We start from the raw sequence: 12535 nt of genomic DNA on the forward strand, positions 1-12535 counted from the left end.
GGGTGCAGCATATGATTATATTTAATGTTTTAAAATGCTGATGGGCCAAGTTTGCATGATTATTGTATCGGTGCTGCAGCTTCAGAACCGTCAGAGTCATTTCCAGCGGAAGAGAGTCTGTTACAGCTTTGTACTCGTAGTTGGATATGATGGTTTGAGTGCTTTTATGTAAATGAGGAGTAGAGCAGGGTGGAAATATGAGACTCAGAATGCCCTCATAAGTCCCTCATATTGTGGGAGCTCTGTAACACTATCTACTTTGATGTCCCTGCACACTACAGCCCTGTCAAATGTGATTAAGCTCCGAGAGAGGTGATTTGAAACCCCCCAAATCTATTTCTAATGTTACAACCTGAGTCATATCTCTCTTTTCTGTTGTCACCTTCAAAAATCTACCTGGGCCAAGGAACATTTGTTCTATTGTTCAGTCTGTTGTCAAGATAATTTTTCACATTGAAGAGAATTCAAGGTGCTTCATTTTTCACCCGCGGCAAAAGCTAAATGAACTCAAATCTTTTATCATATTTCTTTGTTCTTGCTTTTTCTTTCTGTAACCTGTGTGCTTGTGATGTTTAATGTTACACGCACAGAGAAAACAATAATTTTATCTACTACAGCTAGATAAACAACGGTAGGTAGATATTCGTCCACTGACAGTTGTTGTCTTCCTTTACGCAGGATCAGTCTAGATGAAGGAAAGAAATGGGACCGCCACAGCTTCTCCTTGGCTCCTCTGTATGTGGATGGAGTTTTAATGGAGCCAGAGTCTGACAATCATATTATCACGTAAGGAGACACATGGGTAGCGTCCAAGAGGAATAGAACAATATCAAATCTAAAGAATTAACTCTTGTGTTGATATAAACAAGGAAAGGTTCAACTGATTAACTTAGACTTCTAATCAAGAGGAATTTTATGTTGCCTGTTAACATTAATGACAGACTTCAGATTGCAGGTGCTGAATATGATATCAGAAAACTGCGTGTCTATGTCTCAAGATAATCTTGCTTTTCTTATGCATCATCTTTCAGTTTCTTTGGGCACTTCAGCCATCGGTCAGAGTGGCAACTGATTAAGATTGACTACAAAGGCCTCTTTAGCAGGAGATGCATGGATGGAGATTATCAGACATGGTACCTGCACAACAAGGTAACAGGATTATTAATCACTTCTGATTTATTAACGATTCGAGCGCGTGTTTGCACATTTGTTTCTTTCAGACTTGTGAAAAAGAAGACAAGCTTTTTCTCTTTCCTTCTTTGCGATATAGGGAGAGCTCTGTGTGATGGGTGAGAAGCAGATCTATATGAAGCGCAGGCCAGGCAACCGTTGCATGCTGGCCCAAGACTATTCCAGGATCTATTCCTCAGAGCCATGCCCCTGCACAGCTTATGATTTCGAATGGTAATGGCTTGTATTCAGTGTTCCTAGCAGGGAATATATTGTAACTCACTTTTTTTTATCCCCAGTGACTCTTAATTTCTTTCATCACATGTTTACCAAACAGCCTCTCTACTTTGAACATCTAATTCAGTTGTGTGTAATTAGGGCTGTAATAAAAGAACAAAAGTATCAGTTTGCAGAACTTCATAAGGCTTAATATCCCTCTTACACGGCATATTTACAGAATAACCAATATGACTCTGTTCATCGGATATAATTATAGTTTGAAAAATATGGATCGGAGTTAAGAACTTTTCATCGCGCTGCTGTGATTTGCATAATGTCAAGTGACTTATTAGAATTCAATTAATAATGGATCGTTAAATGAATTTTAAATATCTTTTATCCATCTGTCTGAAATTCTGTTTGATCCCACATGTCTGACAATCATGTCTCTAGTTATGGTCTTAAAATATGCCATGAAGCTCCAAATGCAAAGCATTTGCCCCACTACAAAAGCGTGGATAGCTAGATTACTCTGAGTAGCAGTGTTTATCATTTCATGAAGTTTTTTTTGCTTTGTTTTGTTTTGCTTTGCTTTGGCAGTGATTATGGATGGGAGCGCCAGGCAGATGGGAATTGCTCCCCTGCTTTTTGGTTTAATCCAAACGGTGCGGCTAAAAGCTGCAGCACCAGCCAAAGCTTCCTAAACAGCACAGGGTAAGTGGCCCCCAATGTTCAGTCCATCACAAAACAATATCCCATTACACCTTTTTTGTCATGTTGTGTAGTACATAAACAGAAAATAATAGTTTACTTCCTATTGGTTGAGAAATAGGGCTCGGAGGGCCCAATCTGCATTATTTCCCAATTCTAAAATATATAATAATTCATAATGTATAATAATTCAAAACAGGTTTTTGGTTATAAAGCTTTTTTACATTCAGGAAACTGACAAAATTAAGTGTGCTCATAGAGGTCTGAATTTCAGCCTGCCAAATGCACAGTATGTGCTGTTGCTGGGTGCTATTTTCCTGCACTAAATTGCAGAAATAAAACTGAGGAGCATCTTCCAAGCGGAAATAAATAAAAAATAAATGTGATAGTGGTGAACAAAGAAAAAAAATCTTTTGGGAAAAACATTTTTTTTCCCCTCTTTTTGTAAATAGCTGTGAGCTCTATGAAAATTTACTGGCACTTAACAGTTAAGTCTTTATGTTTTTTGAAAACTGGTAAAACATGTATCTAATGCTGGGTTCTGTTATGCGATGTGACAATGCTCTTTACTTACTCTATGCTCAAAAGGTATCGGAAGGTTTTGTCCAATAATTGTAAGGAGGCAGGGAGGAATGTGTACTCGCCCAGGAGGCAGCCGTGTCATCCCAGAGCACCCCGGGGCCTCCAGCTGTCTACCAGTCAGGGAGAGCTCAGTTCCCCTGTTGGAAGCAACGTTACTTTTATGGTCTCCCTCAATGAGGTGAGTTATTACACCTAAAAGTCACTGCAGTGTAAGAAGAAGCAGATATTGCATAATGAACCAAACCCAGGCTAGTGCTCTCCTGCTTTTTTTCCCTAATTCCTAAGCTAAATGAATGACTCATTTACTTTTGTCTTGCTGTTATATAGAAGTGAGGATGTTATGTTGAATACTTTTCCATTTGTGTGTGGTAGGAGGTGGTAGGAGCAAATTTTAAAGAAAAGATCTGCTCAAGTGTCCATTAAATCAGACATGCTATGTCCTCTTTTTCAGCTACTATATTTTGTTGTTTAAATATAATTTATGGTGACAAACTGAACCTCCTATTAAAACCTGTAAGAAACAATGTGCCTTGCTGGAGATGGACACATTTACAAAGGATGTTATTCTCAATTAATGATGGCCTACAGGCTAGCATAAATGATCTGAAATAATTAGGGACGTAAAAGATGTAAAAGAAAAATGTGAAAACTGGTTTCAGAGTTGATTGTAATAATAAAAAACTTTACTAAATGGCGCTGACAATCAAGGTCACCTTACAAAACATAATTAATAGTAAATTATGCAACAGAGAGGACAGCAAATAGAACAACTGATGTACAGTTGATTCCAGAAAGGAAACGTATATAAGCTTGTTTAAAAAGATAAACAAAGCAAAAAACGGAGGGGCTGGAAAAGCTGCATGTTACAATATCATGATGTCAAAGGCAATAGGATCTGCATCAGTTCAGATGAGTTTAAGAGATTGAAGAAGCTATTTGAGCTGATGTCGTCATCGTCTGCCAGAAAACAGCATCGGATTCCAGATGTCGTCCATCGGTCTGGCTCGCTCGGCGGGAACTGGGAGCCTACGAGGAATCATCATCCAGTTCTCCATGAGGCACAACTGAGATTCATTTTGGAGGAGAGAGAAAAAAAGAATATAATAGCCAGTGATAGAAAAGACCGCATAAAAGAAAGGAAGACGGTTTCTTAATTTCTTCCGAGGTGTTCATTGTTTCATTTTCCTAACCCTAACCCAAAGAAAAGAACGTCGATTTAAGCCCCCTCCTCCACTACCCAGAATTGGATAAGCAGTTACAAAAATGGATGGAACTGGAAATGATGATGGTAGTTATCAACCTCATTTAAAAGTAATCTGAAATCTCAAATTATTCTCAGGAATATTTTGTAAGACTTCTCTTCTGGGAAATATGTATTGATTTTTTCAAAAGACAAATGCAGAAAAGAGAAAAGTGTGATATTCAAAATACTAATATATACAACGTTGATCTATTTATGACTAATATATTCACAGCAGCACATTACTGCACCAAAAACCAGATCTGAATGCAATGTGTGTACCTTGTAGGATTTACATAGATCGCCCAAAAACTTGAACGGCTTTAACTCGAAGGTTATCAAAAAAAAAACCTTTAGCCTGAAAAATGGATGTATTTATGAAATATCACCTCAAACATTGTTTTTCCTTGTTCCCTGTTCCACTCAAATTTACCTCTTTTAACATAACATAGATTTGCACCTTTTTGTAAGTTCATTAAATGTAAGAAAAAGAAACAATTTGAGGTTAGTTAAGGAAGAAGTTAGTCCTGAGATCTTATTGTTAACTAATTTAATTGGAACTAGATTCTTCTGAAATGCCTGACAGGGTGTTGCTGAATGTTTTTAAAGTGCAATTTTTCATAGCTTTGATCACCACAAATGAAGTTTATTTGATCTTTTGTTTCAGCGTGGCATCTCACTACAGATAGCTCAAAGCCTGAGTAATAAAACCAAAAGTTTGTTGTTAAAGTTTCTGTAATTTGTATGAAAAACACTTTGGTGATGGCAATGTGTCTGTTTTTGAGTGATCAGCTGGAAAAATGACACCAGATTATAAACTCCTCCATCTTACTTTGGGACTCTTTCATGACCTTTTTTGCCTCTGCGTCTCTCTTTTCACATTTTGACTTGTTTTCTCTGCTGAATTTCTGTCTTTTTCCATTCATATTCACCTTCAAAGTGTTTATGACACAGCCTATATGACATCTCAGCTCCAGCACTTCAGCGGCAGACTGATCGTTCTTCCCTTGCATGTGGTCCAAGTGAAAGTATCCTGACCTAAGCCATGATGACAGATGCTATGTAATACCATCTGTCCACAGGGAGACTCGCTGAGGACCAGCATCCAGCTAGACTTTGGAGATGGCATCAAGATCACGTACTCTAACCTGAGCAGGGCGGATGATGGCATCAAGCACATCTACAGAACGACTGGGATTTACCGCGTGACAGCTACGGCAGAAAACAGCCAAGGATCTGACAGCAGCACACTGTTTTTACACATCACCAGTATGTGAATAAGAAACATCATTACTGATTCCTGAGGCTGTGCAGATAGCATAAACCTCTTTTCTTTCATGGATAGTCACGTTCCCGCTGAATTGCATTTCAGTCATGGTTTTACTACTTTTATGCATTTTAACCTTGGAAAATGCAAAAGCACACACCTGAAGCTAAATGTACATCAACTGCGATCACAATAATACTTTTCTTGCTGGCTGCATTCATTCGATGCATGTATGGATATATGATGCCATATTTGTCATTGCCGCAGGTCCACTAGAGCGGGTGTATCTCTCCGCTCCCATTGTAGCCGTCAGAGGGAAGGAGGCTAATCTGACTGCAGTGGTTTGGCCGAGCCACACCAGAACATTGACCTTCTTCTGGTGGTTTGACAACAGCTCTGAGGTGAGACGCTTCTCCTCCTCCACCTCCTCCCACCATTCTTCTATACACACAAGGCATTTATCCTTTTTACTGCTGCTTTTTTCCCCATCTTCCCACTCCTCCCTTGATGTCTTTGTGCTCTTGTTTGTAATCTGAAAGTGTAAATCTACACAGATCTCCCCACAAATCATGGAAAAAGTGACAGTATGTGACTGCCCTGTGCCATTCTGGAGGATCCAGCTTGGATGGTTGATTATATTTGCCTGAGATTGATTGTGTTCAGCGCAGCATCCCCTCATTATACAGTAGATATACGTAGTGTTCTATATTCAGCCATGAGGATGCAGCTTTTTCTGTGCATTTCTCTGTGTTTTTCCTTTTGAAATCCAGCCCATTATAACCTTGGAGGGAAGCATCTCACACACATTTCAGAGCGAAGGAAAAAGCAAGGTCACGGTCCAGGTTGCTTCTGGGAGCACTGTAATGCAGGATTCAAAAGTTATAACTGTTAAAGGTGAGTGGGGGAGACAGTCTTCAAAGCACTTTAATTGGAGAGATGCCTGTTACATGAATATGCAATATGCTATCTCAGGGAAAGTGTGATGCCTCTCGGTCAGCGCTGCAAGCTTCGCCACGTTGATGTCAACGTGGACTTATCTAATGAATAAAATGTCACGGTATGCGAACACGAAATCTCGAGGAGCAATTAACTTCAAGGCAGATGTTGCCAAATGAAAAAGGACAAAACTGCACATCAGATTAATCAAAACCTAAACTAGAAGTAGCGTTAATATTCTAACAGACATCACTTCACCTTTTTTCCAGAGTTCTTCAGGTCACTGCTGTTGTCGTTTTCGCCAGCGCTTGATGAGCACAATCCTGACATCCCCGAATGGAGGGAGGACATAGGCCGTGTGGTGCGGACAGCTCTATCACAGGTACATCAGTTCCTAAGAGATCTTTCCTGCAGTTGACAGCGAACACCAATGGCTTTCAGGGTCATTACTATTTTATACGGGTGCGCTAAAATGACACAGCAGTCATGATGTTTTGTAACCCATGTGTTCTTCTTTTATTTTGTTTAGGAGACACATTATTTAGTGTGAATTTAGCCTTCAGAGTAAAGCCATACCTGGCTGTCGTGTTTTCGCGTCACTGCAGGTGTCTGGGATTCATGAAGATCAGCTGCTGGTATCTCTGTATCCAGGGCTTCCAACTACAGCAGAGCTCTTTATTCTGCCTGATGAGCAGACATCTACTGAGCACAAGAGTGGGAGCGAAGCGGCTCTTGAGATGGTAAGAGCCACAATAATGTAGATCATGTCAGCTTTTATGTAGAGCTGCTGTTTCCTGGACATTAAAGATACATTGTATTTATATTTATGCTAGATATTTAAGAGGACCTAAAGGCTGTTAATAGGATAATAAGACTGTTTGTTCATATGGTTGGTATGCATGTTTCCATAGTTGGTATTTATTTCTTCTGTTTTCCTTCTTCTTCTTTTAGCGTATCCCTAGCATCCTCCTCTGTCACAAAAGCACTTGCACGTCCTCCTTCACTACATCCTCAGTAAAACTCTTAACATCTTCAGTTCTGCCACTTCCATCTCAGGCTCCTGTCTTTTTGTCAGAATAGTTGATTTTTATTTCTTTTTGTTAAATGATCTTGAGCAAAAGCTTTTGAGCTCACAAAAGATCCGCAGACTGCTTATTTTGCTAGGACTCAAACAAAGTAAGTGCAAAACGCGAGAGAAATGCACTGTAATGTGTTAATTATCGGGCAAATCTTTGAACGATGGAGAGAGCCAGTCAATGGCGCCACCGGCCATTATGCTAAGCTGAGCTAATTATTGTATCAATCTTTTCTTTTCCAAAAATGTCTTGCTTGTTCGTGAAATTTTAATGTAAACCTTTGTGTTTTCTGTGTGTTTTTGTTAAAATCCTGTGACAGATATCAAATATTTTTGTCACCGCACTGAACCAAGGCCTGATCCAGTTTGAACTGAAAGCTGACATTCGCATTATTGTGTACATGACTCAGCAAACTCTGGGTAAGTTTTCAGCAGTCGTTACATTGAAACCCTTTTAGAGATATGTGAAAACAAAACACTCAAACAGGCCCTAGGCTTATTTTACGGCAGATTAATACAGCATGTCTACAGATCCACAGAGCATTAGATAAGATGTGTCTTCGTTAGACTGGTTTGACATTGAATTTTAACAACGCTCTGAAAAAATAAAGCAAGGCAAAGACAAAGTGTTTCCTGAGAGACGGACGATGCTGTATATCACAGGATTTAAATATCCTTCACAGAGTGCCAGTTTTGCACCTGAGGCTATGAGACAGTAGCTCTCTTTGAAGTCAGCCAATCAATCACATGATTGACAAAGCAGGTGTTTGATATGCACGGGAAATTCACAGGGTCACCGGGTCATTAGCATATCGTAAAAACGTGTCGATCACCTCGCGTGTCTTTACCCTTTTCATCCACCAATGGATCTGTCTTCATTTGTGTCTGCATACAAAGGTCTGGGTTGCCTTTAAAATGATCCGGAAAGGTCAAAGACTTCATAGGCTTCTCTGTGACGGGGAGAAAGATGGGCAGTGAGAGGAAATACTTTGAATATTGCATCTCAGCATTTATAAAGCCATGACTATGCATAAGCTACTGCTGCATGCAGTATGAACCCTGGAGAGAAGCAGTGGACCTCCTAAAGGTGCTTTTTATGCCCTGAGGGGATAACATGTACGGATATGCTCTTCATGACATTGGGTAATGAAGTAATATCCTTGGAATAGGACATGGTTTAGGAAAAAGGAATGAGTTTAACACATATTATGTAAAAAGTTTGGTGCTCATTTATGGTGTTTGGCTTTCAGCACCACTTGTGGACTCAAACTCACTTCCCAGTGGGTCGGCCATGCTGATGCTGCTCATCGTGGTGTTTGTTGGTTTAGCTGCATTCTTCATCTACAAGTTCAAAAGGTATGTTTATTGAGATAACGAAGTAAATACTGTTGAACTCACTTGATAATCAAAAGCTAATCATCTTTATTGCTCTGCTGTCTCTTAGGAAAATCCCTTGGGTCCACGTCCAGACTGAGGACAGCCATGAGAAGGAGCCAGAAGTGATAAGCACAGTCGGTCAGAATGACACCATGTCCAAGGTCAAGCTCAGTGAGTTTCCCTCCCAGAAAGAACTCATGGAAAAAGAGCTGGAGGCGAGGAACATAGGTAATCCTTTCAAAATGCCTTTACTGCAGGCAAACTGTGACTGTGTTGTTGAAAAATGTGCTGTAATTATTACTAATGGAGTAGTGACATAAAATCTACACTCTAATGAGGCTGCACTACTGTGCAAAAGTTGTGAGGCATCCCTCTTTTCTATATATATGTTGCTTCCAAGTACCCATGCTATGTCTAATTTTTTTTAATGGTCAGGAGCAATAATTCTCCAGGCTTTCTGAAGGTCTTTCAAAGTTTTTCTTTTGACATTGGTTGCTTTTTTTTTACTTATTTTCAGTGCAGCTCTTGTACCTGACCATTTTCAGAGTATTTTTATGAACCACTTAACACTGAGGTATAAATCATTTAAGCTTAAAAAGGCTCTTGGCTTACAGAATTAACAGTGTTGTATCTACACATCACAGAAAACCTAACAAAGAACCAATTTTAAATTGTATTGTTTGGCACTTTGTTAGCCTGTCAAAAAATGTAATTTGTATGAAAAATGTTAACAATATAGATTGAAAAACACAAAATATTACTTTTTGCAACAACAAGGTGATTCTTACGGTGCTATTAGCTAAAAACCTGGCAGATCGCAGCGAGCTGTGCAGTGTATCCTTAAAAAAAGTTGAGGAAACTGGTCTCATTGAGTAATCAGTCCACATTTGAAGTTTTTTGTTCAAATCATAATCAATATGAATGGAGGAGGTCAGAAGTGAGGTACAACAGTGAGTGTCTACAGGATAGAAAAAGCACAAATTGAAATAGTAGCAGTCACAGATTGGCCTCCTCAGAGTCCAGATCTCAACATTATTGAAGCATTTTGGGATCATCTTGATAGAGAACAGGAACAAAAGGCAGCCAACATCCAAATAAGAGCTTTGAAAGTCCTTCAAGAACCCTGGAGAACTATTCCTGAAGACTACTTAAAGAAATTACAAGAATGCTGCTAAGAGAGTTAAAGATGATCAGATCAAATATTCACTTTCAAGCTTGTTCCAATTGTGCAAGCTCTGTTTCTGCCTTACATACTGTATTAACATGTTAGATCATATATTTCAATAAAATGCTGGACCTACTTTATGTTAAAACATAGTGTGTAAACATATAGTATAAATGTCAAATAGTCAAGTACAGTATAAGTTCCCCACGAATGTACTTTGTTGCTCTCAATCATTGAAGAGACAGTGTATCATGATGCAAGCTTTTATTTCAGGCCCACATTAAGAGTATATGAGAACCTACTGTGATTATTTTTTAATGTAATAATATGTATTTTATTAATACGGGGTTTAAAGGCTGAATGTTATTGTAAAAGACAGATGCTGATTAACTTTTTATTGCCCTAAAAAACATCACTGAGCATTTGAATAAATCTGAAATTTAATATAGCGTAGACTCAAAATACGAGGATGTTCTTTTTGCTCTTATTTAAAATGGCATGTTTTTTATTTTTTTAGTGAAACTACTCAAAAATACATTAGAATTCAGTGTGTGTCTGAGGTGCTGCGACGTCTTTATCAATGCTGTGTGTCATATTTTTGCAATTTGCACAGCCCGAGCACAACTGCAGCATCTGCACAGAAACCAGATATCACCATGACAAGTTAACTTTTTGATTGCTATGCTTGACATCCGCTGTGATGTCTTTTAGATGAGAACTATTCAGTCCCTGCAGACGGTGTGGACTGTTTGACAAAACTAGCATTGCAGTGCTCCTGACACAGACATGTGGGCTGCAGGCCTTTTTTCTGGTCACTCAGCACTTTGGCTGTTCTTCATTTCTCAGCTGTTTCAACCAAGTCCTTGCTGATCTGAAACAAATTGACTCCTTTTTAGTTGCTTTCGAGAGTGTTTATTTAGAAAAGGGCAGAGCAGCATGGGGCCTTTAATCTGTGGCTCGCTATGCTAAATGAATTTACAACCTGCTGCTTAAAGATTTCATTAGTACTCATCAGCTTGGTTTGATTTTCATGTATTCCAATTCTGGCTGAGATATAAATGTTCCCAGAAAGCTGAGTCTGCTGTATTCGGTTTTCACTATTTTACAGGAACGTTATAAAGTCTACCATCTGTTAGTCCAAGTCGCTGTTCAGCTTACTGCAGGATTAATATGATTGTTCATCTGTTTTGAGTATTGCCATCAATGATTTACCTACACAATTTTGTGAACTCTTTTTAAAAATGTGGAATAAATAGAGCACATTTGTTATACAGTACTGAACCTTCCATGTCTTGTAAGGCAGGTCTTCCACCAGCCAGTGGGAAATATTTCCTTAGAGAGTTTAATTTAATTAATGTGTGGGTTCAGTGATTTTATGTGTCCTCACTTTAGTCCAAATATCCTTACATGCTTTAAAACGAAGAAGAATCTCTTATCACTGGTAGCTGTCACAATGCCGCTGAAGCTATTAAGTAAAATTACAGTCAGAATTCATGAAGGTTAAAAGGAAGATTTGAATGTTTCAAGCAGTATCTGACAGACTTAAATGAACATTTTTTTGGCAGCTTAGTTAAGGACTTTCATTTGATATATGTTAATACTAAATGATTAAAATGACAGCTCATATGGGCTCCGTAGAAAATTACAGTTGAGTTGAAATGGGGATTAATTATGCTGGAAAGGGGATTCATGTATGATACATTATACAAGACAGGAAGTTGTCAGGACCAGTCTACCTAGCAATCAACTAAGGAAGACAAGTTAGAATTCTCTGATTAGCATTTGTACGTACAAAATTGATGCTGTATGAGGAAAAAGGAAACTGTTTTTGAAAGGAGGATGAGGCTTGTACTGCATGTAACCTCCAAAAATTACACCTGAATTCACTAGACTCAGTGTAGGAGTATCAAATGTCATCTCTTGGTCAAAGAGACAAAACACTGAAGCAGTAACTTTTGAAGAGCACCTCTCATTCGGCTACATAATTGGTCACAGCTATCAGTCTCGGGTGTATCCTGCATGTGCTCCATTGATGGTTACTCTTAAGTGACATCCTTAAATCGATTCTGAGTTGTTTTCTAATAATAGTGTGTCAAAAGGCAATGTGACAGGACAGCTTGAAAGGTGTTCTTATTGATGAACCTACAGAGAATTAACCTCTGACTCTGCAGCTCCCCTCAGCTTTGCAGGGCTTTACAGTGGACTTAACCTTAGCTATGCAATCTGCAACTAGCATGTTGAGTCCACTGTTATTGTGAAAAGCTCTAAAAACACCAGCAGCTCAGCACCAAACAGCAAGTAGTCAAGATTAAAAGTTAGATGAAAAAAATACTGAGACATTTTGCAGCTATAAAAACTTTATAGGAGACCAAACACAGAGCTGAAAGAGGGGATCGTGTTATTTTGTAACAACTGGTTGTGCAAAGTAACATGTTTACTGAAAAACAATTGGCCACATAAATCTGAACAGATCTGTATATTAATTATTTTTGCTTTCCAAAGCAGCCACAAAAATGGTTCATTGCAGCTTCATTAGTAATGTTTGTTATGTATTGGTCTGAAATAAAATAGAACCATCTAGATTTGAAACAAAACCTAACTAGAATAAGAATCATTTGATATAGAAATGGAAGTTAACATGTCTGAAAACATATTAACTCATTTCTGTCTCTTTACAGCAGCCATCCAGACAGAAGGAAATAAGTATACTGCTCAAAAAAAATCCATGAAACGCTTAAGTCAAACACTCCATCTTGATGAATGACATATCTAAGTTGTAACTATTTACTGATG

The 12535-nt window shown here is 38.6% G+C and overlaps 1 protein-coding gene across 1 annotated transcript in view; it reads left to right on the forward strand.

Annotated features, from left to right (window-relative positions):
• sorcs3b (sortilin related VPS10 domain containing receptor 3b) overlaps positions 1 to 12535 on the forward strand; it is a 53558-nt gene that overhangs the window by 35299 nt on the left and 5724 nt on the right. The window contains exons 14-26 of the mRNA XM_005914142.3: positions 679 to 786; positions 1032 to 1149; positions 1271 to 1404; positions 1990 to 2103; positions 2689 to 2860; positions 5005 to 5191; positions 5457 to 5590; positions 5960 to 6083; positions 6395 to 6507; positions 6731 to 6865; positions 7521 to 7620; positions 8451 to 8556; positions 8645 to 8805. Coding sequence (XP_005914204.1) covers positions 679 to 786; positions 1032 to 1149; positions 1271 to 1404; positions 1990 to 2103; positions 2689 to 2860; positions 5005 to 5191; positions 5457 to 5590; positions 5960 to 6083; positions 6395 to 6507; positions 6731 to 6865; positions 7521 to 7620; positions 8451 to 8556; positions 8645 to 8805 — 1706 coding nt within the window. The remainder of the gene's footprint in view (positions 1 to 678; positions 787 to 1031; positions 1150 to 1270; positions 1405 to 1989; positions 2104 to 2688; positions 2861 to 5004; positions 5192 to 5456; positions 5591 to 5959; positions 6084 to 6394; positions 6508 to 6730; positions 6866 to 7520; positions 7621 to 8450; positions 8557 to 8644; positions 8806 to 12535) is intronic.

This window comes from Haplochromis burtoni, unplaced genomic scaffold (assembly GCF_018398535.1).
Source record: "Haplochromis burtoni strain Fernald_Lab_line unplaced genomic scaffold, NCSU_Asbu1 Contig_7, whole genome shotgun sequence".
NCBI lineage: Eukaryota > Metazoa > Chordata > Actinopteri > Cichliformes > Cichlidae > Haplochromis > Haplochromis burtoni.